The 24,958-nt window shown below is 48.6% G+C and overlaps 1 protein-coding gene across 2 annotated transcripts in view; it reads right to left on the bottom strand.

Moving 5' to 3' along the window:
* Positions 1-7,265: 7,265 nt before the first annotated feature.
* Positions 7,266-24,958, bottom strand: part of LOC144947631 (AP-1 complex subunit mu-1) — a 36,324-nt gene continuing 18,631 nt past the window's right edge. The window contains exons 5-12 of one of the 2 annotated variants that reach the window (XM_078876848.1): positions 24,301-24,448; positions 23,722-23,848; positions 21,344-21,486; positions 19,568-19,639; positions 18,383-18,541; positions 16,073-16,198; positions 14,951-15,026; positions 7,266-13,019 (exon numbers count right to left, since the gene is read on the bottom strand). In XM_078876848.1, the coding sequence (XP_078732974.1) occupies positions 12,997-13,019; positions 14,951-15,026; positions 16,073-16,198; positions 18,383-18,541; positions 19,568-19,639; positions 21,344-21,486; positions 23,722-23,848; positions 24,301-24,448 (874 nt within the window). In that variant the 3' untranslated portion in view covers positions 7,266-12,996. The remainder of the gene's footprint in view (positions 13,020-14,950; positions 15,027-16,072; positions 16,199-18,382; positions 18,542-19,567; positions 19,640-21,343; positions 21,487-23,721; positions 23,849-24,300; positions 24,449-24,958) is intronic. The other variant, XM_078876847.1, reaches the window with a different exon arrangement.

Here is a 24,958-nt window from a genome sequence, read left to right as displayed (position 1 = left end):
CATTTATAAACACGCGTTTCGAGTCTTCGGCTGCTACAAATGTCCACGTGATAAGCCATCTCGTGGAGCCGTCACTTGTGGCCAGGTCGCTTCTGAAAAACGAGCCGTATACCTCAGAGGGCCTACCTAGTAAAATAATAGTTTAGTGTTTGTACAAGCCTTAGTGGTTATTAAGGCCGAGTCAACTTAGAGGGAGACATATTTTTAGTTTTTTTCGGTAAAGTCACGTAGGTTAAAACATTTTAATAAAAACGTTAAAATAAAATTAAAATAAAAATCACGACGTTTCGGAAACGTCGTGATTTTAATTTTATTTTACTTTTATTAATTTTTTTTTACCTACGTGACTTTACCGAAAAAACCTAAGAATATGAATCCTTGCAGTCACGAAAGCTTCAAATCTAGAATTAGAGGGAGACCCAGACGCGGCCGTGATTAAACTCGCCACCTTGACGTTGGACATGGGAGAGGACTCGAACCCCGGGTCTCTATGGAGGTGGTTCTAAGTGCAGTCAGCGAACCACCACAGCACACATCACGGAATCTTTTTGCCAGCGTCAAAGTATGAACAATAAGAATTGGTGTTCAAATCAAGATTGGTGCTTTACCCTTTCTGGCAGTAAAACATCAGGCGTTAAGATGTTCAAATACCAAATAGATACCTTGTTTTGCGAGGAATCAATTACCGCATTAACCACACACACAGGACTTCTGCTGAACGTGAACTGCTCTATGTGCAGTCTTCTTCATCGTGCCGCTCACTCCGAGCTGTCAATGCTCTGCTACGTGCATTGTCCTTGTGCTGTTCGCATGTCGGCGCTGTCCTCTGCCCGTGACGCTGGCAGCGAGACGAGGACAGGGAGAGGTCCGCTGCTGTTTCTGATGTAAGGCCGCTCAGTTTCTAGTTGGTGGATGAAACGTCTTGAACTCCTCCCGTGTATTGGCACCACCGCACGAACCCCACTCGCCACAATACATCAACGACAAGAACAACAACAACATCAACAAGAACAATCACAACATCAACAACAACATGAACGACACCAACATCAACAAGAACAATCACAACATCAACAACGACAACAAGCACAGTCACAACAACATCAACGACAAGAACAACAACAACATCAACAAGAACAATCACAACATCAACAACAACATGAACGACACCAACATCAACAAGAACAATCACAACATCAACAACGACAACAAGCACAGTCACAACAACATCAACGACAACAACGACAAGAACAACAACATCAACAAGAACAATCACAACATCAACAAAAAGCACAATCACAACATCAACAACGACAACAAGCACAGTCACAACAACATCAACGACAAGAACAACAACATCAACAAGAACAATCACAACATCAACAACAACAAGCACAATCACAACATCGACAAGAACAACAACATCAACAACAACAAGCACAATCACAACATAAACAACAACAACAAGCACAATCACAACATCGACAAGAACAACAACATCAACGACAAGAACAACAGGAACAACATCAACAACAACAATCACAACATCAACAACAACGACAACGAGCACAATCACAACAACAGCAACGACAAGAACGCCAACAACGCCGCACTGTTTATTCGCCACCCCCCCCCCCGGTGCGTAGTGAGCGCGTATCGGACACAGCGCACATTGCCACCAGCCGCGTGATAAGACTCGAAGCCGCGTCGTGGATTTGGTGCTCGTGTTTTTCGTTTGCTTGGTCTGGGAAGAAGATAAAGGGGCCGGGGTTTTCCCGCGAGGGAATTCGTGAGTATTTAACAGCCGCCAGTCACCACGTCGCTTTTATAACCCAACTCACACTTAACACCGGTCAAAGTGGTGGGGTTTGTGCGTGGTGTGTGGACATTTACCCCCCCCCAGCACTCAGCTGTGTGCGTCAGAGCAGAACACGTGGCACCACATTGCAAGCGGAAGATGTTTGTCGGTACGAGAATCTCTCTGAACGCGGCCGATAACGGTGGGGTTGATGTCGCCAATGAATGCACACGAGAGATATGAAACAATAACATCGCTCACGATATGCCCGTTCGTGTCGTATGTCCCTAAACCCTTGACGGCGCTGATGCATTTGGGGGATGAGGCCATCAATGCATTACAACAACCGGGTTGTCGGAGGCTCCCTGCTCCTTCACTAACCCACGTTGACCAGCGTGGTGAAGTATGGTCAATGTTCTTGGTTCTTTCTGTAAAGTCACGTAGAATGCAAATAATAAAATAATAAAAATAAAACATCATAAAATAATTCTCACGACGTTTCGACCACAACGCAAGCAGCCGTCCTCAGGTGGAGAGCAGGTCTGTCGAGTAGACAGTCTGAATGAGAATGATTTTATTTTTATTATTTTATTATTTCCATTCTACGTGACTTTACCGAAAGAACCAAGAAGATGAATCCCTGCAGTCACGAAAGCTTTAAATCGAAATTTATGGTCAATGTGTGAGAAGCCAGTCTAACACGTAGTATAGGGCTTTTCGCGACCGATAAATCGTGTAAATGTGTCGTTAAACCCGCCACCGCCCGGAAATCAAACAACGTGAATCAATTAACCCCCCCCCCCACACACAAAGTTCTTGCCACAAATGAACCACAACACCTGGCTGGATGCGCTTCTGTGGCCGTCTGGAACGCTCTTCCTTCCGATATTATGAAGCCGCTGGGATCTATGGCACTTTTTAATTATCCAGATGGAAAACTCAGGTCTGTCGAGAAGACAGAGTCTGAATGAGACTCTGTTTTCTCGACAGACGCTGTCTTCTCGACAGACCTGGTCTTCGCCTGAGGACGGCTGCTTGCGTTGTGGCCGAAACGTCGTGATAATTATTTTATTATGTTTTATTTTTATTATTTTATTATTTCCATTCTACGTGACTTTACCGAAAGAACCAAGAAGATGATTCCAAGGATACTACCGCGAGTGTAGGAGCGCATTTTTAAAGAACCAACCGATGGCACGTGACACGTTTGATGGCTACATCGGCACGCTCTGGCCAAAAACCACACAAACGGAAAGTTCTACAACATCTAAAACAGGTAAGGCCCACTGAGCTATAACACATTGTCCTGCGGAGGGAGCTGATAGGAACGTTGGGTTGCTCGGTCAATGGCCAGGGTCAACGGCGGCGTGGTGTATTCCGCAAATATGCCCGACTGTGAGGGCGGGCACAAGCCAACGTGAGTAGGTTAAACGTTGAGTTTTATAAGGGCACCACGGGGTGACCAGCCCCTCCCCATCCAGCCCCAGCCCCACCCCTCCCCACCCAGCCCCTCCTCACCCTCCCCACCCAGCCCCTCCTCACCCTCCCCACCCAGCCCCACCCAGCCCATCCCCTCCCAGCCCCTTCCTCCCCACCCAGCCCCTCCCTGCACGACAAACGGACACAATAATCCCCTGTGGGCTGGTGGAACCAGTGGGTTCCTACCAGTATAAGCTCTTTGTCAGCAGTGATCTGGCCACAAGTGAGAGCTAGGCCAGGTGGCTTATCATCTGTGACTCATGCTGCCGGCTATGGCTGCAAAGTTTGGTCGTACATGTTTATGTATATCGTTTATTGTTAAATTTGAATCACAGTTGCCATGATCACTGTTACATTGTTTTTATAACTTTATTTTGGTGATTTCTAAAACGTTTTGGTTTAGCCATATTTGTTTGTTGTAGTACAGAGTTAGCCTGATAACTTTAATCTAAATTGTCTTATGGTTGTTATTGTTTGACTTGCATCCCACTGGGATTTCTGCACACAGCATTGATATGCGTTGCTTTTTCTGGAAGACTTTGCTGTTTTTTCCTGGATTTTTCTGTTGCGCGTAGTCACTTGAAGATGTTCCTTGTTCATGTTTTTGTTTGTTGCGGTTGCACCCGAGTCAAGAGCCGAATGGCTCACAGGGCTACACCTAATAAATGAACTGAAATAAATGAACTGAACGTCGAAATGTATAGCAGCCAAACTACTCTAAACGCATATTTCCTAAATATGGAGTGAAAAACCGGAGCACCCGGAGAAAAATCCACGCGACCACGGGGAGAGAGAGAGAGACACGCAAACTCCAAATATACAGCAGCAGGCGTCAGTGTCGGGATCGAACCCACGACCTCCTGTAGACCAGGCGAGGTAGTTACCATCTCATAGCCACAGTGATGATGATGAGAGAGACACGCAAACTCCAAATATACAGCAGGCGTTAGTGTCGGGATCGATTTCACGACCTCCTGTAGACCAGGCGAGGTAGTTACCATCTCATAGCCACAGTGATGATGATGATAGAGAGAGACACGCAAACTCCAAATATACAGCAGGCGTTAGTGTCGGGATCGATTTCACGACCTCCTGTAGACCAGGAGAGGGAGTTAACATCTCGCCACAGCTGTATCTATATCAGGCCTCGTGAGTGTGAAGAGGCAATGAACCGCATCTTAGGTGTTCCTCGTCGCGCGTGTCGCGCAAACACACACTGGTCTACCGGCACTGGAATTTCACGCGCTCGGTTTTTGTTTTTCCACAGTCGCTCGTAATCCACTGCACAACCGAGCCGCGCTGGCGGTCGTGCCGAGCCAGCCTCAGCGCGGCTCGGGAAGGCACCAGTTTGTTTTCCCACTGAAAAAACCGTGCCGTAAGAGGGTTAGATCGCGTAAATATGTGTCATTAAACCCGCCACCACCCGACGCAGCAAATTAGTACGGTTTCTCACGCAAAACAAACGTGTCAATTAGTTACTATTTCAGCACAATGGCTGCGTATTGGGAGAGTAAACCCACGCTAATTCTAGATTTGAAGCTTTCGTGACTGCAATGATTCATATTCTCAGGTTTTACGTGACTTTACCGAAAAAACCTGAGAATATAAACCCACGCTACATTTTACAATCCGGGTCCTGTGACGTTTCACCGGGTATCGCGACCAGCCTCATCAGGGAGGGGTTGGAGGCTGGAGGGGACGACGCGGAACGATCACCAGTGACGTCACACACAATTAACGCGTCATCAGGCCCACCGCTGGTTCCGAGCCAGATGCACACGTGTCTCGCGACACCATCGCATCACAGTTTGGTTCTGGCCCCGCTTGGAAAATAGCCTGTGGAAGAAAAACAAAAACCCCCCACCCCGTTACCGTGACGGTTCCTTGGCTCGGCTCGGCTCGGAATGTGTCAGTGGAATGAGGGGCATAGGAAGGCAATCAACTCCACGTTGGGTTTCCAAATCTCCGGTGAAATATGCCGAATAAACGGAACCGGTTGTTCCACGCGGAAGATTTCGCATTCACGCACTACTTGATGGAGGACCAGGCGAAGTTCCTCAATCCATACTCTTAGTTCTTTCGGTAAAGTCACGTTGGTAAAAAACGAACTTAAAATTATTTGTTTACCTACGTGACATTACCGAAAGAACTAAGAGTATGAATCCTTGCAGTCACGAAAGCTTCAAATCTAGAAATCCTCAATCCAGCTCACAAAAACCAGGTGAGATTCCTCAATCCAGCTCACAAAGCCCAGGTGAGATTTCTCAATCCAGCTCACAAAACCCGGTGAGATTCCTCAATCCAGCTCACAAAGCCCAGGTGAGATTCCTCAATCCAGCTCACAAAGCCCAGGTGAGATTTCTCAATCCAGCTCACAAAACCCGGTGAGATTCCTCAATCCAGCACACAAAGCCCAGGTGAGATTCCTCAATCCAGCACACAAAGCCCAGGTGAGATTCCTCAATCCAGCTCACAAAGCCCAGGTGAGATTTCTCAATCCAGCTCACAAAACCCGGTGAGATTCCTCAATCCAGCTCACAAAGCCCAGGTGAGATTCCTCAATCCAGCACACAAAGCCCAGGTGAGATTCCTCAATCCAGCTCACAAAGCCCAGGTGAGATTCCTCAATCCAACTCGGAGATGCACGCGGTAGTGCGTGGTGGCTGAACGCTTAAGAAGAACAAGCCATGCCTAACACGCGGTCTCTAAACCCAAACGACTACGCTGTGACGAACTGAAAGGTTGACAGAAGCGACTTCGTCACACATTCCTCCAGCAGATGCTCGCGGTGGAATTTAAAACATCGAAATCCATGCAGTTACGACCACAACCGGGCGTGGACAAGAAACCAGCACCGCCGAAATATTGCTACGACCACGGTACAATTAAAACACATGGTGTCTACATTCCAATGATGTGCCCTTTAACATTGACATGTGCAACGTGGGAAAGCAAAACACCTGGGATGGATTTTATTTTTTTATTTCAAATTTTCTTGCTGTGGATTTCACACCTGCTGACGATTGCTTGTGTTGCAGTCGAAACGTCGTGAGAATTTTTATTGTTTTATATTTACATTATTTTATTATTTCCCTTCTACGTGACTTTACCGAAAGAACCAAGAAGATGAATACCTCGGATGGAGTTCGTAGATTACTAAGCCCAGAGTCGGGTGCGGACTAAGTCTACTCCGCTGGAGGCATTTGCTCTGCGTTTTTACCAGAACCCTCACTTGATGCAGCAAATCTGGCTGTGACGGTCCCACCTGATGACGGAGACTTGTGTTGCCTCCGAAACGTCGTGATTTTATTGTTTTATTTTTATTTCATTTTTATTTCATTTTTTACCTACGTGACTTTACCGAAAGAACTAAGAGTATGTATCAGGGAATACTTAAAATGGCATGAGCAGTGGGTCCTCAACCAAAGTAAAACGTGGAATGGATGCCGCGTTATCCTGGGACTGGATCTCGACGCTTTGCCCCCACGCTTGTTGGTGGCTCTCGTGAAAATAAAACGTGGAATGAACAATCCACGAAATGGAGGATTAAGTGTAGAAATTTAGGGAAATTGAAGATCAGTGATTGGCTGTTAATTAAAAAAAAACTATGTTAAGAAGATTAAATACTCCATTTGGCTGATCTGAACACGTTTACAATCCTTCTGATTACTCAAACCTATTTGAATAATCGCAGCCCGTCAACTGGAATGTATCCTCTTGGTGACGGTGAAAACCGTGTTGTTTTAGTTGACCTGAAATTCATCACAGATGTTCACTCGCACAATGACTTGCTCCCTCAAATGTACCAACAGCACAATCAAGACCCGTCACTTCACGCAACGATAACATCCCTACAGGCAAGTGACCTTCACTCGGTGAGATCTTTCCTTTCCGCCGAGCGGGAGTAAACAATTGGTTTACGTGTGTGCTAAAGTAAACCGACGATTTTAGCGACCCCTTTGAGAGCAGCATGCGATTGTGACAATTTGACATCGAGCAACGAACGTCGCACGGTTAATCTCGTCGAGACGCAGCAACTCGGCGGATATATCCTGACTCGTCGGGGTGTAGGCGGGAGTGCGAATATGCTCGGATCTGTGAACGTCAACATGCAACGGGAAACCAGGACGAGGGAGGTTACTGCACAGGAATGAAATTAAAAACCGCTTTAAAACGTGGGAGGGGGGGAAATGCTTTTAATTCGTTTCAACAAATGCACGCGATATTAACAATACATATCACTGCGCATGAAAATGCCAGATCTGAAAACGCCTATGGAAAGTGACGGTGACACCGCGTCCCATTACCGCGCTGCGCTAGGGCGGTTAATTGGCGAGGGCGGACAAGTGACACAGACGCGCGGCGTTGTACCGCGTCGTGTCGTCCGCGGGTTAAATCGGTCAAAACAGCCAGGCGAGGAAATCTCCCGACAAGAAGTTGGAAACGAACGCCGCGTACGGTTGACCTTTCGGGATGACCCACTCGAGGTGGAATCCAATTAGCGGACAATGTCACCGCTCGCATCAATCGTAGTCACGCGCCCCCCGTCTCTCGAGAGAGCGCGCGGTCACAAATCGTCTCTAGAGAGCGCGCGGTCACAAATCGCCCCGAAATCTCAAGTTCTGCTCGAGTCTTCTCGAAAATGTCACCCTCGTCAAATAGTCGGTCAAAGTCACCGAGTGACAGGGATGTCCAAAAAAACAAGCGAGCGAGAGACAAACTGTAACAGCAACAACAACAGAATAATGCGGCCAAAACAAAAACAGAGACATTTATTTCCAGTACTCCTGTTCAGTACTGCACTGCGCGCGTCAGTGACTTTCCGGTTGGGCAAAATGCTTTCGTCGGCCAGAGTTACAACAACAACAACAAAAATACGCGTTTCAGTTTGTAAGAGACAAGCATGGTGCAGATCTGGGGTCCCACCGTCAGTGAAGCTATACACGTGGCACGTAGCAGGCTCGGTTCAGGACCCCAGATGTCACGAGAGGGCCTTCAAGTAAAGCCCTTCCATAGAGGGCATCTGGTCGACTCATCCACGCGGGTCAGACACATTTGAAGAGATGGGAGTACCCACACTTAACCTCCCACCAACACACGACCTGCTGCTGCCGATCGACGGTGGTGCCACCCAATCATCCTGCAGGATGGACGGATGTGGGGGGGGGGGGGGTAGTTTTAGAAACCCAGTTAAAATAAACCCGGTTATAATTATTTCTCAAAATGTTGCGTGGAGGTGGCTTATTCTGTTATTTAATCCGACTTATTTTCTCATGTGAACGGCGATGTAACATCAATAGATCTTCTCCAAAACGCAAAAGTTCATCTACAGGCACGTTCATAAAAAGACGGTGGTGGGGGGGGGGGGGAGAAGTGAGATATGTAGACATTCAAAAATTGGAAACGATATTGTCTTGAGCCGGTGTTCACGAAGCCATTCGTACGAATGCGACGCCACACTCGCAGCCCCGGCCTTCACCCCGTTGCCAAACGGAAGGGCCACTCCGATCGACGTCCTTCAGCATCTCTCGTGAGACGAGCAGAGCGCATCGAGCCAAGCGGCATCACTTCCTGCGACGTCTCCTACCGATGAAATGTAAATAATAAAAACGATGGAATCAGGGCGTCAAGCCACATACGACATCATCATCATCATCATCGCCGATTGGCCCCGTAGGTAAAGATAGGCGGGGATTTCATATCGTCCGGTTCGCTTCCACAGCAGGGGCATGCGAGGGTGCACAACTTGATATGTTGAAGACGCAAATGCAATCGAAGTGACCTCGGCAGCAGTTCTGTGATGTCATCTTCCGGTGGCCGTTCTTTAACAACGGGGAAGCTGGTGGTGACGTCACAATGCATTCTGTGGGGCGGGGCGGGGGGTGACGTCACACCGCTTTCTATGAGGGTTCCGAATGGAAATCTCTTCGCCTTGGTCGCGCAAATGGAATGTAAATAGCTCAAGTTTTTTTTTTTACAGAAAGTATAGAAACCCCAGAGCCCTGTGGCGTCTCTCCTCGTGTGAACGTGGCTAGGACGTCACCCACAGCCTCACGTGGTCAGCCCTGAACTTAAGTCGCGAAAGACAAGAACAACAAAAACCTGTTCTTATCTCGTAATGAAAACATACAGGAGAGAGGCAGTGTGTCCGGCTGTTTGATGCAAATCTGAAGCATTGTTAAATGGGCGAATAAAGCATACTTCACTAGAGTTTATATTTCGATTTAAAGCTTTCGTGACTGCAGGGATTCATCTTCTTGGTTCTTTCGGTAAAGCTACGTACAAGGGAAGTAATACAATAATTTTAAAAAAACTATCTTCCCGATAGACTTGTTCTTCACCTGAGGACGGCTGCTTGCGTTGTGGCCGAAAAGCCGTGAGAATTATTTTATTATGTTTTGTTTTTATTATATTTTTATTTCCCTTCTACGTGACTTTACCGAAAGAACCAAGAAGAAGAGTTTATATTTGTTTCACGTTGCCAGAGCAAGAAACACTGACGGTGGCGGAACGCTCCCCACGCGCTTGTCGGTACGTCACCAATGCTGTTGGCACCGGAGCGTCTTCCCTTCCAAGCACATTGAAGGCCCACCTCTTTTAAATCAACCCACTGTTGGTTCAAGGCCTCCTCCACCCGCACGCCACGCGGATGGTGGACGGGTTGTTGTCCGACCGTACGTCATCACGCTGGTCAGAGCGGAGTTGGTGAAGGCGGAACGTACAAGTGTGAGAGCATAGAAGTACAGCACAGCAAATGGATTTTGTTGCACTGCCCTTTTGCTGCTTGCCGCTACGTAAACCTGCAAAGCCCGACTTGCGTGGCGATCACCCCCGACAGCACGATCCAGGCTCAAACACTGCTCGGCTTCTGAGATCTGACGAGATCGGGCAAAACACCAAATTCTCGGCAAGAGAAGACTTGGCGTGGCGTAATTTCCACGCTTGTTAAATACGCCGCCGTAGACACGTTCCTGGAACACGTTCCTCCAAGGCCGTGTAAAATTACATTTTCTCAACACTCTTGCATCAAGACGCACGTGTCGCGCACCCCAGGGGCACAAAGCCGCCAAAGTTGCGTAACGGCAAGAGAGGAGCTGTTTTGGTTATTGATCGTTTCCCTTGCAAGGAGCCGTGAAACCACGCGATGTTTGTGCGAAGCCCTTGGCGAATGGTGCGAATGTTTCGCGAGCAACGCCGTTGCATTTCAACGATGGAAATGAGCATTTGTCTCGGTTTGTGTTTGTTTGTTTGTCGGCATTTCTTTTGTACAGTTCTCTCTCTTCACTACACCCCCCCCCCCCTCAAAGAGTGATGGGTAGCAGATACGGGCTTTTAATTTCAGCCTGGTCTGCCCAGCGTGTCGGAAACCCGGGAAATATCCCCGCACCTAGCACACCACATGCATGATGTGCATCGCTGCGGCGGATAGGTTCACGCAAACATTTCAAAAGAAATTAAGCTCCGTGACAGAATAAGAAAAAACGATGTGCGCGAACTGTAAACGATCGATGCTTACGCGAACGATTCGATGCGCGTTGCATCGAGCGTCAGAATCCATGAGATTATTAAATCGATAGGGACCACGCGGGGAAAAATACCACCCCTCCACCACCCTTGTCGTCGCTGTGCAAACGAGCAGACAGACATCCCTTCTAATGCGGCAGGAGCAACGCGCAATGGTTTAGCATACGGTACACGCCACAGCCGTGGGCACGCGAGGCTGTAACGGCATGCCTCAAAGGTTTGGCCTGACACCTCGCGCTCAACCGATAGGTTCATTACTGCGGTATTGATTGGCAATGTTGTTTCGGCAGGTCGTTAAAACGGCGCGTACTTCCACGCGCTGTTGCGAGCCGCTCGAATCGAAAAACACTTTCACCGGCCCGTACGAAATGTAACATCATCTCCGGGCGACAGACAATGGGACGAAGCTCGGAGTAAAAAGTTAGGCCTTCGTTTTTCCGTACAAATTTAAATAAAATAAAAATAAACAGAAGAACCCTGGGCGGGATAAACCCGCAATCAGGTCTCTCGAAAACGATCAACGAATTCTACGCGACAATACTGACTCCGTGGCGGTATCGGGGGGTTTCCCTTCAACCGCCTGCTACAACATTTTACACTTTTTACTCAGTAACTGCAACAAGGACAACACTTAAATGGGGAAGACGATGACCAACTCGCACGCACACACAGGTCGACCGTGGCTCAGAGACCCACACACGCACACACACACTGTGTTGCGACACACACACACAAGCACACTTCATTGGCAAGGTGAGTTTCACAGCAAGACGTGGGGGATGGGGGGAGGGGCAAAAGTAGTCCATGGCCCAAACCGAATATTTCACCTGTTCGTACAAGATTCGTAGGGTGGCGCAGTGGTAAGACTTGGGTTCGATTCCCGACACAGGTGTGGAGTTTTTAGGAGTTATTTTGTCTACTCCCCCCGTTATGCATGGGGTTTCCCTCCATGTTCTCTGGTTTCCTCCCATAGCTAAGAAAAAAAACACATCCTATGTAACTGATTTTATCCAAACATCGCAATGCTGATAAATTACTCAATTGAGGCTACACAAAGGAGCAGCAGCAGCAGCAACGTCGCCCCCAACTTTGAAACCTTGTCAAGGACCCTCTTGAAAAAAAATAAAGCGTCCTGAGACTCGGCGAGGCTTTCCTGGGTAAACAAACGAAACGATAATTATAATAATGGTGCCGTCTGTGGATGGCAAAGCTAGAGTTGGACCAACATCTTTAAATGGCCAATAAAAGTGAATGATGCAATAGCCCCGTGTACCAAGTACGACGTTATTACACAATCCGTCGCTATTAACCGTGTAAAGATCTTGATATCACAGAATATTTTCCACCTCTACTGGTACCCAATTCCGCTCTGGCCTGGCCCATGGAGTCAAGGTGGTCTTGGAGAGTCGCCGACCACCTGGATTAGAAAAGCTACCCCGTGCCACTCGAGATCTCACGACCAGCCCAGGTGCTCGTGTCAATAAACCCCAACCTGTCTCGCACAGCCACAACATTATCATCGTCATCATCATGATAAGAGACAAAGAAATTCTTTTTGTTGGGCAGCGACATTTCTGGTGACAATCAACGAAATCCGGTCGTCTCCCTGCGGCGCAACACCACGATCGCCGGCATCCCACAGAGACGGTAGCTCAATACGTCCGGCAATACATTTGGGGGGCAAGTACGGCACCTTAAACGAGACCCGGCATGGAGTGGGAGGTGGGGTTTGTCTGGCGACTCCGACCTTGAGGGACTCAACCGACAGAGCTACGACGACCGCCGTCGGGACGTGGGCCTGAACTCGTGGCAGTACCGGAATTTTTAATGAAGTGCGGGGGGAGGAACGGGACGATGGTGGGAGGGGGGGGGGGTGCACAGGAGCAGCTTTGCCTCGCTCATCCCCGGCAGACGAGAAGCATCCGCAGGGAGCCACACGGTGGCAAGCAAGCGGCATGGGCGACCGGGAACGTCACGGCAGCCCCCGGGCGCGGGTGCTGACGAGTTGACGGACGGACGGATGAACGGGCAGTTTGGAAAAGCGGTGAGGCGGAGGGAGGAGCTGGTGCTGAGGGAGTGGAAGGACCGGTGTGCCGTCGCCACCGACCGACCACCGACGTAGAGGCGCGTCTGGCGGCACCCTCCGTTGTCGGCGTCGCAAACGGGAGCCAGCGTAACCGGGAGACTCCGGTGCCTCAGTTGGTCCGGAGCTGGTAGTCTGGTGCAACAGCGACAACGTGGAAGGATGCAGAAAAATACTAATTAGATGTTTCAGTTCAAGAGCCATTCGGCTCTTGGGATGCAACCGCAACAAACAAAAACATGAACAAGAAAGCATCTTAAAGTGATTATGTGCAAACAGAAAAATCCAGGAGAAAACTCCAAAGTCTTCCAGAAAAAGCACCGTACACCAACGCTGTGTGCAAAAATCCCAGTGTGCAGAGTCAATAAATGCAACCGCATCTCCAGAGGCTGTACAAAAACGGTGGGCATATTCATTTTGTAAAGAGAGGCAGTCACTCATAGGCAGAGGGAAAAAGGGAGTTCTTGAACCTGGACTTGGGAGCAGACAGTCAAGCAGCACAGATGGTTGGGAGAAAGGAGTTTCAGGTTATGGGGAGCAGCAGAGGAGAATGAGCGACCTCCCCACGGAGCGAAGGTCGACCGGAGGCATCAACAGAAAGCCGTGGTTGCCGGAGCGGAGAAAGCACGCAGAGTGGAGCGAGGGGGATGGGGAGAGTGACAGGGAAGAGATGGGATGAACGAGCACGGGGAGCCGACAAGAGTGAGAAGAGGTGATGTTTACCAAGTGACATCTGCAAGTCAGCTACTGTGCAAGCTTATGGCAGGGTTTCCCAAACCATGGTGTCATGAATACCGGAGGGGTCGTGTTTTAGAGGCCCGTTAAGGGTCGTCAAAGGGGGGCCTCGCGTTGCAGCCGGAGCGAGCGGCGAATTAAAAATAACATGGCATGGGGAGTCTCCAAAGAGGCAACGGGCTTTGAAGGGTGGTGTGAGTTACAAGTGCTTTGGGAAACCCTGGCTTACTCCAAAAAGCCTGCTGCTTGTGTACACGTACGTTACGCCAAAAAATGTAACTAAAACCGTTACTGGATATTTTTTTTAACTTGCTCCGTTTGGGAAAACACTTATTTTCAGATTCATGCCGTGGTCAGAAAGAGGTGTTGAGAAACGCCCCTATTTTGCTGGGCTTAACGCAGCAAATGCAAGTACAATTTTCTTTCATCACTTTGCCCAATTTGATTCCGATTGTGCCATCTGCATCACGCCGCGAGACGAGGCCTCTGTTCGGATCCCTCGCGGGGGCAGTGCCACGCTGCGTGCCAGCCAACGGCCCAAATAAGCAGATTAGTCAGGAGGTGCCACCGAAGATTAGCGGGATGAAAGCAACACACACGAGAGGGAGAGAGAGAGAGCTGCAAACGAGATGTACAGGTTGGCGGCCACACGTAGGAACGTTATGATGCAACAAAACCCATGACACGTAACGCTGTCCCCGTTCACGTAATATATGACGTCACGTGAATTACCCGCGGTAAAGAAATAACTATTGCCAACAGATTTTAGCGGTATCTTATTAATAGTGGTAGACCAGCAGCTCGCATGTCCTACTCCCTCCCACTGACGCACCCTCCAGCTAACTATCCAGCCAGCCAGCAAAACTTTTGTCTAATGTAGCATGAGAGTATGACAGTAACTCCCACACATTTGCATGGAATACATGACCGGGGTGGAGGCTGGCTGGCTGGTCGGGGGAGGGAGAAGCGTGACGCCAGCGCGTACGAACCCGGCTCAACGCCTGTGGGATGCGGGTGCCGTCATCATCACGCCAGCCAGGAATCCAGCCTGCAAACCTTTTCCTAACATTGTATGACGATAAGAATGACTCTATTTATGATGGGCATTGTGCAAATGCCTCGGCAAATCAAAACGCCTTCACGTCACATCTCATCTTCAAACATTCGAAGGGGTGAACCCCCCTCCCTCCCCAGTGGCAGCCTGCAAGTGGTCATTCATCCTGCCAGTGCAATAATTGCTGTGTGTGTGCATACGTATGTTGAACTTATGGAGTAATTTGTAACGTAATTATAATCACACAGGGCTGCGACAGGGCACGCGGCTCTCTCACCTCCGTTTTGCGTGATGTAGCGCACCCACGGCAGGGCCTGGTACCCACTCTTTTCGATGATCTTCAGGTATCGCACCTGGGATGCGCACAAACAACAAAAGACACAAGAAACCTATTCAGCACAGTAGACTGTTGAGGCAAGTCCTGTTCGTGAAACCCCTACTGCCGAGGCCAGCGGATAATAGGAATCTGAAATATTGGACACGGGTCACAGAAAACAGAAGAAAAACAGAACATTGCATAATGAAGTAACGGGAAGGATGCGTGCTTGGATTTACTGAGAAACAGACAGGCAGGCATGGATTAGAGGAACATCACATTGAATGCAAAGAAAAGTAAGTGGGCTTGGATAGAACACGCCATGGTTATAAAGGAACAATGGCCGGCGCTAAAGTCTTTGACAGTCAAAGGAGAGAACAGGCCAGAGAGAACGTGAACCGAGGAAAGATGGAGAGAGATGAAAGCAGCTTTTGAGCAGGAGCTTGACGGATTGTTGCGTCGTGGAAAACGCGCGAGATCACGATGGCTGGGGGAGGCATTCGTCCAGCAGTAGAGAGACCATGGCTGTTGCACGGTGCAGCCGTTTCCATCACGCACCGTAGGCTCTTAGGGGGCTTCCCACCTTCAGGAGGTGGGATGTCGGGATTGCCGTAATTGTACAGGTAGGAACAACAGTTCCACACTGCCCACCAGGGTTTATTTGTCTGTCTGTCGTGCATAGCCACGCCCTCGATTTGTATTTCATAGAGCGCTTCGGGCGGGCTCGGCACCACATGACGCGCCACCCCACGCAGCTTGCGCCGCGTGACACGGATCGCACGAATGCGCTGTCCAACCAAGTTCCTACCTGCCCACTCCGAAGGAACGTGTTTATAGGGGCCCCCGAGTACCAGACCACAAAAATAGAGCAATCGATTACAAAACATCAATCGATTTAATCGACCGATACGTTTAGGCGTTTCCGCTCCACGCGCTTGGAGCTTCTCGAAGTGTTCCCGAGAGCTGTTACAGCCCGAGCCCGAAAACCTACGCAGCCAAATCGACCGATCGTCACGGTTCTACGGTAGACGCACAACACCGCGGGATAACCCCGCTGGACAGAGGGGGAGAGAGAGGCTGTACCTGTATGCCCGACGTGGTGAAGTATGGGATCTCGAACTTGACCGTGATGGGCGGCTTCCCCTCCTGCACCTCACTCTCAACGCTCGGGAGGCCGAAGTGAGCACGCATCAGGAACTCCTTACCGCCCTGATAGATGCAACGCACGCACGTACGCAAGCACGCACGCCAAATCTCGCGGGATATCGGCGCAAAGCGTCATTTCAAGTTCAAGTTTAATTTATTAGGTATAGCCCTGTGAGCCATGCGGCTCTTGAATCGGGTGCAACCGCAACAAACAAAAAACTAAAACATGAACAAAAAACATCTTAAAGTGAATATGTGACGGAGTGCAAACAGAAAATCCAAGAAAAGACAGTAAAATATTGCAGAAAAAGCACCGTACACAAAAATGTGCAAAAATCCCAGTGGGGTGCAAGTCAAACAACAACCACAAGACAACTTAGATTAAAGCCATCAGTCTAACTCTGTACTACAACGAACAAACATGGCCAAACCAAAAAAACTTTTCGAAAATCACCAAAATAAAGCGCCCGAAACAAAAACTATTTTAAACTATTTTTTGTATTTACTTACCAGGTAAGGCCCACTGAGCTGTATCGCTCTTTTTCAGAAGCGATCTGGCCATCACAATTGATAGCTAAATGATGTGGCTTATCACGTGGAAATGTATAAGCAGCCAAATACGAAGGACTTGGAGAAATATCCACGCGACCACGGGGAGAACATGGAAACTCCAAATATACCAGGCGTTAAGGTTCGAGATCGAATGCACGACCTTCTCTATACCAGACGAGGCAGTTAACATCTTTCCACTGCGGCAATCTATTTTAGACAGGCATGGCACATGTAGGGGTGGTGACCCGGCCAAGTCACCACTCCCCACACAAACATCACCAGGGTTACACAAAACCACTGGTCGCACAGCAATGTGCCACTGTTCACCACACAACCCCCATCCCATGAGTCGATTTTACCGCACACACACACACACCCATTCCACCCCTCCTCACAAAGAGAAAGATCCCCCGTATAGCCTTAACAGACTGTAGAAGCAAGTGCTGTTAGCGAGCACCTATGAAGGCCGGCACGGCACACGAGGGGGTGGGTGGCCAACATCACGCCCGGCCGCACATACACGCACTCACACACCTCGATAATATTACTACCACACTCCACACACACCAACACGCCACTCTTCACACACACACACACAAACCACTAGAACACTATCATTCACACTCGCACGCGTATACTAACATCTACGGCCTTTATAGTCAATCCACTGCTGAATAAAGGTGGCCTTCCCATGCTGTGCAGATCATGGAGATCCCTTGACCTAACTCGAGCACGCTGGTCAGTATAGGTTGGCAAAGACAAGGAACCATAGGGCGGTGAAGCATTGGTAAATTCCAATTGATTTTGTTGCACTGCCCTCTGCTGACAACAAAGCACCACAACACCAGGAACGCCAACACAATACACGGACAACAGCCGCTATTCGCCACAGTGTGGCAGTGATGTTACCATAGCGCCGATGCCAAGCTAAGGTGCACTTTGTGGCCATGTGATGTGTCGAAGACTCGCTTGCAGGAGGGCTTGGGACAGACTCGGGGTCCATGGGTTGACTGAGATGACTGGTATATGCACCACCTGTGCCCCCCTATTGTGCTAACTTCCTGTATTTTATCCATCTGGCATAGAATGCCACTCTATACAGAAGAAACACATAGCAAGTGCTGTTAGCGAGCACCTATGAAGGCTTGCACAGCACACGAGGGGCGGGTAGCCAACACCACGCCCGGCCGCCTTTGTCTCCCAGTGCCGATGCTTACACAACGCACAAGGTACTCGAAAGACCGAAAGACCCAAAGAATATTTAGATGTAAAGCTTTCGTGACTGCAGGGATTCATCTTCTTGGTTCTTTCGGTAAAGTCACGTAGAAGGGAAATAATAAAATAATAAAAATAAAACATCATTAAATAATTATCACGATGTTTCGGCCACAACGCAAGCAGCCGTCCTCAGGTGAAGAGCAGGTCTGTCAGAAAGACGGCGTCTGAATTATTTTATTGTTTTATTTTTATTATTTTATTATTTCCCTTCTACGTGACTTTACCGAAAGAACCAAGAAGATGAAACCCAAAGAATACTCATTTAATGCCGAGTCCACCTCGGAGAGGCGCCACCCCGCCCACCACCCCCCCCAGACTGGCTAAAACATCCACCCACTGCTCATCTCCCGACGCACGCTCAAGACGCGTGTGCAAATACACGTGTACCGACTCAAAGAGGCGGGGCTCGCGTCGTACCGGGAAGGACTTGACGGACCAGAGGATGGAGCTGGTCTCGGGGACCCACTTGATGGTTCCCACGCTGGTCTTGAACTTGGGCGAATCTGCGTCGTTGGGCACGGGGATCTGGATCTCCACGTTGCTCGCCGTCGAGCGCCGCTTGAACTGGCTCTTGGCCTGCGCGCAAGCAGATCCAGCACAAGGCAGCCCTCGTCACTAATTTGCCGCTAAAACAGCGGTCAAAGCGTTGATTAACCCTTTCCCATTCCGATGAGATACGTGCAAGTCATCGAAAAAAATAACTTTATTGGTAATAGGTTTTTACCCTTTCAACTGGTACAAAAACTGACACCTTTATACAAGGCATCATCTGGTCCAACACCAATGGAGACTAGGTTCTAAGAAAAGCTGTCTCGGGTGTGGACCAATCAACTTCAAGGACAGTGCATATCATTATCATTATCAGAGTTGTTTCTTTTTGTTTGCATTTTGACTGCCTGTGTTGTGGTTTTTGCAAACATGATGCCTTGTATAAAGGTGTCAGTTTTTGTACCAGTTGAAAGGGTAAAAACCTACTACTATATTTTTCCACTGGTAAAGGAGATGTCTCATACTTTATTGGTATCGAGGCTGCCGTGAGGCCATGCGGTGATGGCGTCTACTGGACATCTGTGAAGAAGAGCTTCATAGCTCATCAGATAGCTCCAGTATCAATATTCTGATGCTGTGGCACAGTTTGGCGCCGGCTATCATAGAGTGCAGTCGTGTCGCTGCAGTTCTCTGCGGTGAGTACAATGCATTCAAAAACAACGGCACCACCACTTGCGTGTTCCAAGATTCGGTGGCGAACGGGACCCACCCTGCACCTTGCAGTCGTCTCGGAATGGAAAAGGGTTCAAAACACTTTTCTCGAGGCGAGTTGGTACAATGCCTTTCACGATCGACTTGATCAATTTTATTTCATAATTTTTATCGGAGTCCACCTTTAATCAGCACCCTTGGTGTACGTGTTCTCTACCGCTCTCTCTTGAGAGTGGAGGCCCTCCTGCCAGCAGTAGTGAAAAGAAAGCCATTTCAAGTAATTTCAAAACCCTTACCCGTACGATTAGAATTATTACCGTTCTCTGCTGCTGGCTTTGGGAATCCCTCCCTGCAAAATGGGGGGGGGAGGCGGGGTGGGTACGGTGGGTAGCACCCGCGTACCTTGATCATGATCTCCACGCGACTGTGCGAGTGTTTCTCAATCACGGACTCTATCCAGATGAGCGGTTTTACCTGAAACGGACGTTGATAAAATGGAACAAAAAAAGTAAGATGAGAGAGAAAGTGGCCCGTTGAATTCCATTCCTGCAGAAGCTCCCAAGCACACACTGGAGCGAAACATCGGACGTCCACATGCCAAACAACAACACGTGTTACTACCGGCAACAACACGGCGGTGCGCTGCACGGCAAAGTGCGGTTGTGGCCCCCTGGTAATGAAAACATTCCCTCTTCTTCCCCCACACACATACACCTGCTCTCACGGCCACAACCACGGTTCCTGTGGACATCCACTCATCGAGTCCTCCAGCCATGCGTGTCGAGGGCTCGGCTCTAGACCAGACACCGACGGTGTCTTGTCATTCCACACGGTGTTCAGCCACCCACACTACGCGATGCATTTTCAAACCTAGATTTTTTTAAAATAATTTATTTAGAACTGCTTATTGTGTTTAGTTTGTTGTCCTTCCCCCCCCATCCACCGCTCACCTCCGATTAGTACAGCTATGGTGTGACAGAAGCTCAACATACATAAATACCGCACCTCCGATTAACACAGTTGGCTACGTACGGTGCGAAAGAAGTTCAACATACATACACGTCACACTCACCTCTGCTTCTTCTCTCACAATGCTGCACTTTGGCATTCACTTTCATCGTCTATATACCCCCCCTGATAAAACCTTGCTCATTCCCACAAACGTATCAACTCTGATGTTGTACAGCGTTCTGTGATCCATGGATGAAGAGCACTGAGTAAGAAAAATGTATTATTCTCAATTACAACTTTAATGGTGCCGTTAGTTCATGGCTGCCTGGAAATGTGGGCCTCTGCTCAGCAACTATGATGTATACATGTTATGCTTACAGGGTGGCCACAAAGTCCCTTTGCATGCAATATTAGTTTTATTCACCGTATTTCCAGGTGAGGTTTCAACATGGCAGACATTCACGAGTTTATACAGGTAGGAACAACAGTTCCACACAGCCCACCAGGGATTATTTGTCTGTCTGTTTGTCGTGCATAGCCACGCCCTCGATTTGTATTTCATAGGCGGGCTCAGCACCACGTGACGCGCCGCCCCACGCAGCTTGCGCTGCGTGACACGGATCGCACGAATGCGCTGTCCAACCAAGTTCCTACCTGCCCACTGCGAAGGAACGTGTTAAGAGAGGGAAGGATGAGTAACTGCACACTGAGGATGGAGGGCAGCACACTGAGCGATTCGAATAAAGGTACGTCATCTCTTTGTTAGATGCCGAGGGACTGTGGCTACCCTGTATACATATTCGGTAAATCCTCGCAACACATTTTCGCTATAATGCGGTTCTTCCAATGCTTGGCATGCTACGTGGAATGCGGTTCTTCCAACGCTTGTCATGCTAAGCAGAACGTGCCCGTTTTAACGTTGAACGCGCACCGTTATAACACAGTTTCTGAGCGGTTGACGAATTACTTTCTCAAGCTGCGCGGGCGAGTGGTATGATACAGAACGTGGAACGATACGGTAACGCGATGGCATACCTTAAATTATTTGCCCCGCAATCTCACGGTCTGCGTACATCGCATCTTGCCAAACTTTATCGCAAAATTTTTTATCGTTTTCGCTTCGCGCTTTTTTTTTTTACGCGGAACTTTTCAGGAACGTATCTCCCTTGTTAAACGAGGGCTTGCTCCGTGTGTGTGTGTATATATACACATAGGTTCCGGACTCACGTGCGTGTTGAGGCGGTAGCTCATGAGCTCAAACTCGCCGTCGGGAGGGATGAAGGAGATGGTGCGGTCGTTCTCAAAGCGTGACAACCGAACGCACTGGTGGAACTTCACGTCCTCCAGCTCCACCGACTTGCTCTTTCCCCCTGCGGGAAAAAGGACACCAACCCCCCCCACCCGTTAATGCCACTGGAGTGCGGTAATGAAGCACCGATTCATCGAACGAAAACGAATCCGCAATTCGACGTTAACGTGACAACGCCGCTTGTGCTGCCGAATGTCTAGTGACAATCACAACTTCTTTTTGTTATACTCACCAACTCTGGCTGTCGCCTGATGAGGCTGCTTGTAATTACCGGCAAAAGGTCGTACTCCAATTGTTCATGTTGTGGGTTTACTCTCCAACACACCGGTGTGCTGAACTTGTAACGAAATGGCCACGTTTTGTTTACGTGACAAGACTTAATCATAGGCCGTGTCGGGCAGTGGCGGGTTTAACGCCACATTTATAGTTACGCGATCCAACCCAAAAAAACCTCTATTATGGATAATATCTTCTTGGTTCTTTCGGTAAAGTCACGTAGAAGGGAAATAATAAAATAATAAAAATAAAACATAATAAAATACAATTCTCACGACGTATCGGCCACAACGCAAGCAGCCGTCCTCAGGTGAAGAACAGGTCTGTCGGAAAGACAGCGTCTGAATGAACACTACCAAGCTTGGCAGCGTATATTTAAGCTGCTGGGTTAGGGGAGGAAGGAATTCCTTTGTCAGGTCTTTACCGAAAGAACCAAGAAGATGAATCCCTGCAGTCACGAAAGCTTTAAATCGAAATGGATAATATCGGTCGTGACAGCCGACGTGCGAAACTTTTTTGTTCGTTTTCTTTATTATGACAAGAACCCAGCATAGAGAGCGCGGGGGCAACAGAAACCCCGTGGGCCGAAGCCCGAAACACAGTGCGCGCTCACACGGGTTTGGGGGGGGGAGCATTCGCAACTTGTTAATAGAGATGAGCGGGGCTCCCCTCGGGATTCACCGCGGCGTGCAAACGTCGCGTTGACAAGCCGAGGCAAGCGAGCATTCCACTGCTCCTGAATAAAACATATTGGCGAGGCGACACACAGCACTCGGGCGATGCCGATTAAAAAAACATTGCCAATTCCATCACAGCTGTGTTAGCCGAATGTTTTTTTTATTTATATTTCTAAGCGGTCGCTGAGCACAGGCCCAAAAGCCCAAACCGTCAAGAGGCCAACAACGGCACGATCAAAGTGTGCAACGCGTAAGAGCCGTGGATGTTTTTTTTTTTAAACGAGCGAGGTTATTACGGGGGCTTAGGAAAAGGAGGCAGTGGGAGGGAATTCCCGGCGCATGGGAAGAAGCAGAAGAGGAAGCGTTGCTATGGCCTGCAGTGTGGTGGGTGAACACGGTGTGCATGAGTCCGTGCAGTCAGTCCGATTGGATTGGCGTTTCGCTCCATGCACCAGGAGCTTCCCGGGGAACAGAAACTCTCGCGCATTCAACGTTTTATACGCCAATTAACTATCGTTTCAGCTTCTGACATTCTGAATCTTATCGAGGAAGTAAAGGATAAAGTAACATATTCTTAGGTTTTGTCGGTAAAGTCACGTAGATAAAACAAATTTGAATTAATAAAAGTAAAATAATAATAAAGTAAAAAAAATGTGATTTTAATTTTTAATTTTATTTTAATTTTACTTTTATTAATTTTAATTTTTTATCTACGTGACTTTACCGAAAAAACCTAAGAATATGAATCCTTGCAGTCACGAAAGCTTCAAATCAAGATAAAGTAACATTTCACTTCCCGGATTTTATTCAGACTTCCTGGACGACGATTGACGTAGTTTCAAGCGAAACGCTGCGTCCAAATGCTAAATTTGTTTGTGAGATTTTCTCAACTTACCGGTGAGTGAGACATAACAATAATAATTGGTGCATTAAACGCTCGTGATGATTACATTTGTTTGGCTGTGTCAGTGGAGGGAAGGGGGGGGGTAGAGTGTCATACCGACAGATTGTTAATTGGCATCCGTTCAACAAATATATTATTTATAACCCTGGGGGTGTGAGATGCCCTTTCTGGGGATGCGAGATCTGGCCAGATTCTTTAAGAAGGGTAAACCATCAAAACACAAATTCAGCACGGGCCAGTAAATACAACTACTTTGGTTTCAAACCTGTGTATTTATTAACATCAGAGATGTTTTGCTGATTGAGAACCAAAGCGGTGCCAGGCTGCAGTAAAGGTGAAGAACCACCAATTTATAACAAAGAACAGCACAAATTAAGAACCAATGTAACCTCTCTCCCACCACCGTTGACTTTGAGCCGGGTCACACAAAGGCACTTACGTCCGGTATTTTCAAAGAGGACTTTGTCATTGAGTCCCAGACGCAACTCGGGCATGCCCGACAGGAACACGCGCATCTTGATGCAGCCCACGATCTCGCTCCGCAGCACATTACCGTTGGCGCTCACCTGCTCATACAAAAAACCGAGTCATCCCGTTATTAACGTCATAACACTGCGTCGTCGTCGTCGTCGTCATCCTCATCGGCAGCAGTCGCGTATCAATCCAATGATGGATGAAGGTAACCTTCCCTTAACCGCTGCAATCTCTCGCAATCTGGCGACGTAACAATCCATCGAGCAACCGCACACACGAGATGATCTCTTGTGCCCTTCCACTCCTCGGCTCCCCCACTCCTTCCAAGCGAGCAGTTGTGCAACAGAAAATGCAATCGACGTATTCGGAATCAATTAATGTTTGGCAACGTGCAGCACGCGATGCAATAACGTCGCTAGAAACCGCCGAGCAGATGCTCGAAAGCACACCGTCTCTACCGTAAGCAAATGGTTGCACGACCACTCGCAACCGGTTGCAGCGAGATCCCCCACTTTGCCAAACGTCGTCGATGGCGCCACCTCACCAGCAGATTAACGGACTCGATGACGTCCAGGAAGACCTCGTTCTTGCGGTACTTGATCCCCTCCGACCGCCATGACACCGCGTTAGTGACGGTCGCGGGGAGCTGCGGGGCCCCGACCTCCAGCTTGTGCCCCTCCTGAGTGATGTACCTGTCAATCACGGGCAATAAGAGGCGTGCCAATGAGCCAGGTGTGGACCAATCACAGCAAAGAGGGGCGGAGTCCCAGAGACCGAGGAGGCAAAGCAGTGTTATCAGCAGTGGTCATGAAACGAAGTGGAACCCGGCACAGTGGAATTCTTCTTCTTGGTTCTTTCGGTAAAGTCACGTAGAAGGGAAATAATAAAATAATAAAAACAAAACATAATAGAATAATTCTCACGACGTTTCGGCCACACCGCAAGCAGCCGTCCTCAGGTGAAGAACAGGGCTGTCGGGAAGACAGTGTCTGAATCTCATTAAATCTCATTCAGACACTGTCTTTCCGACAGACCTGTTCTTCACCTGAGGACGGCTGCTTGCGTTGTGGCCGAAACGTCGTGAGAATTATTTTATCATGTTTGATTTTTATTATTATATTATTTCCCTTCTACGTGACTTTACCAAAAGAACCAAGAAGATGAATCCCTGCAGTCATGAAAGCTTTAAATAGAAGTGGAAT

Source organism: Lampetra fluviatilis, chromosome 46 (assembly GCF_964198595.1).
Source record: "Lampetra fluviatilis chromosome 46, kcLamFluv1.1, whole genome shotgun sequence".
Lineage (NCBI taxonomy): Eukaryota > Metazoa > Chordata > Hyperoartia > Petromyzontiformes > Petromyzontidae > Lampetra > Lampetra fluviatilis.
Note: the sequence above shows the minus strand (reverse complement) of the source record. Positions and strands in the feature narration are given on the sequence as shown.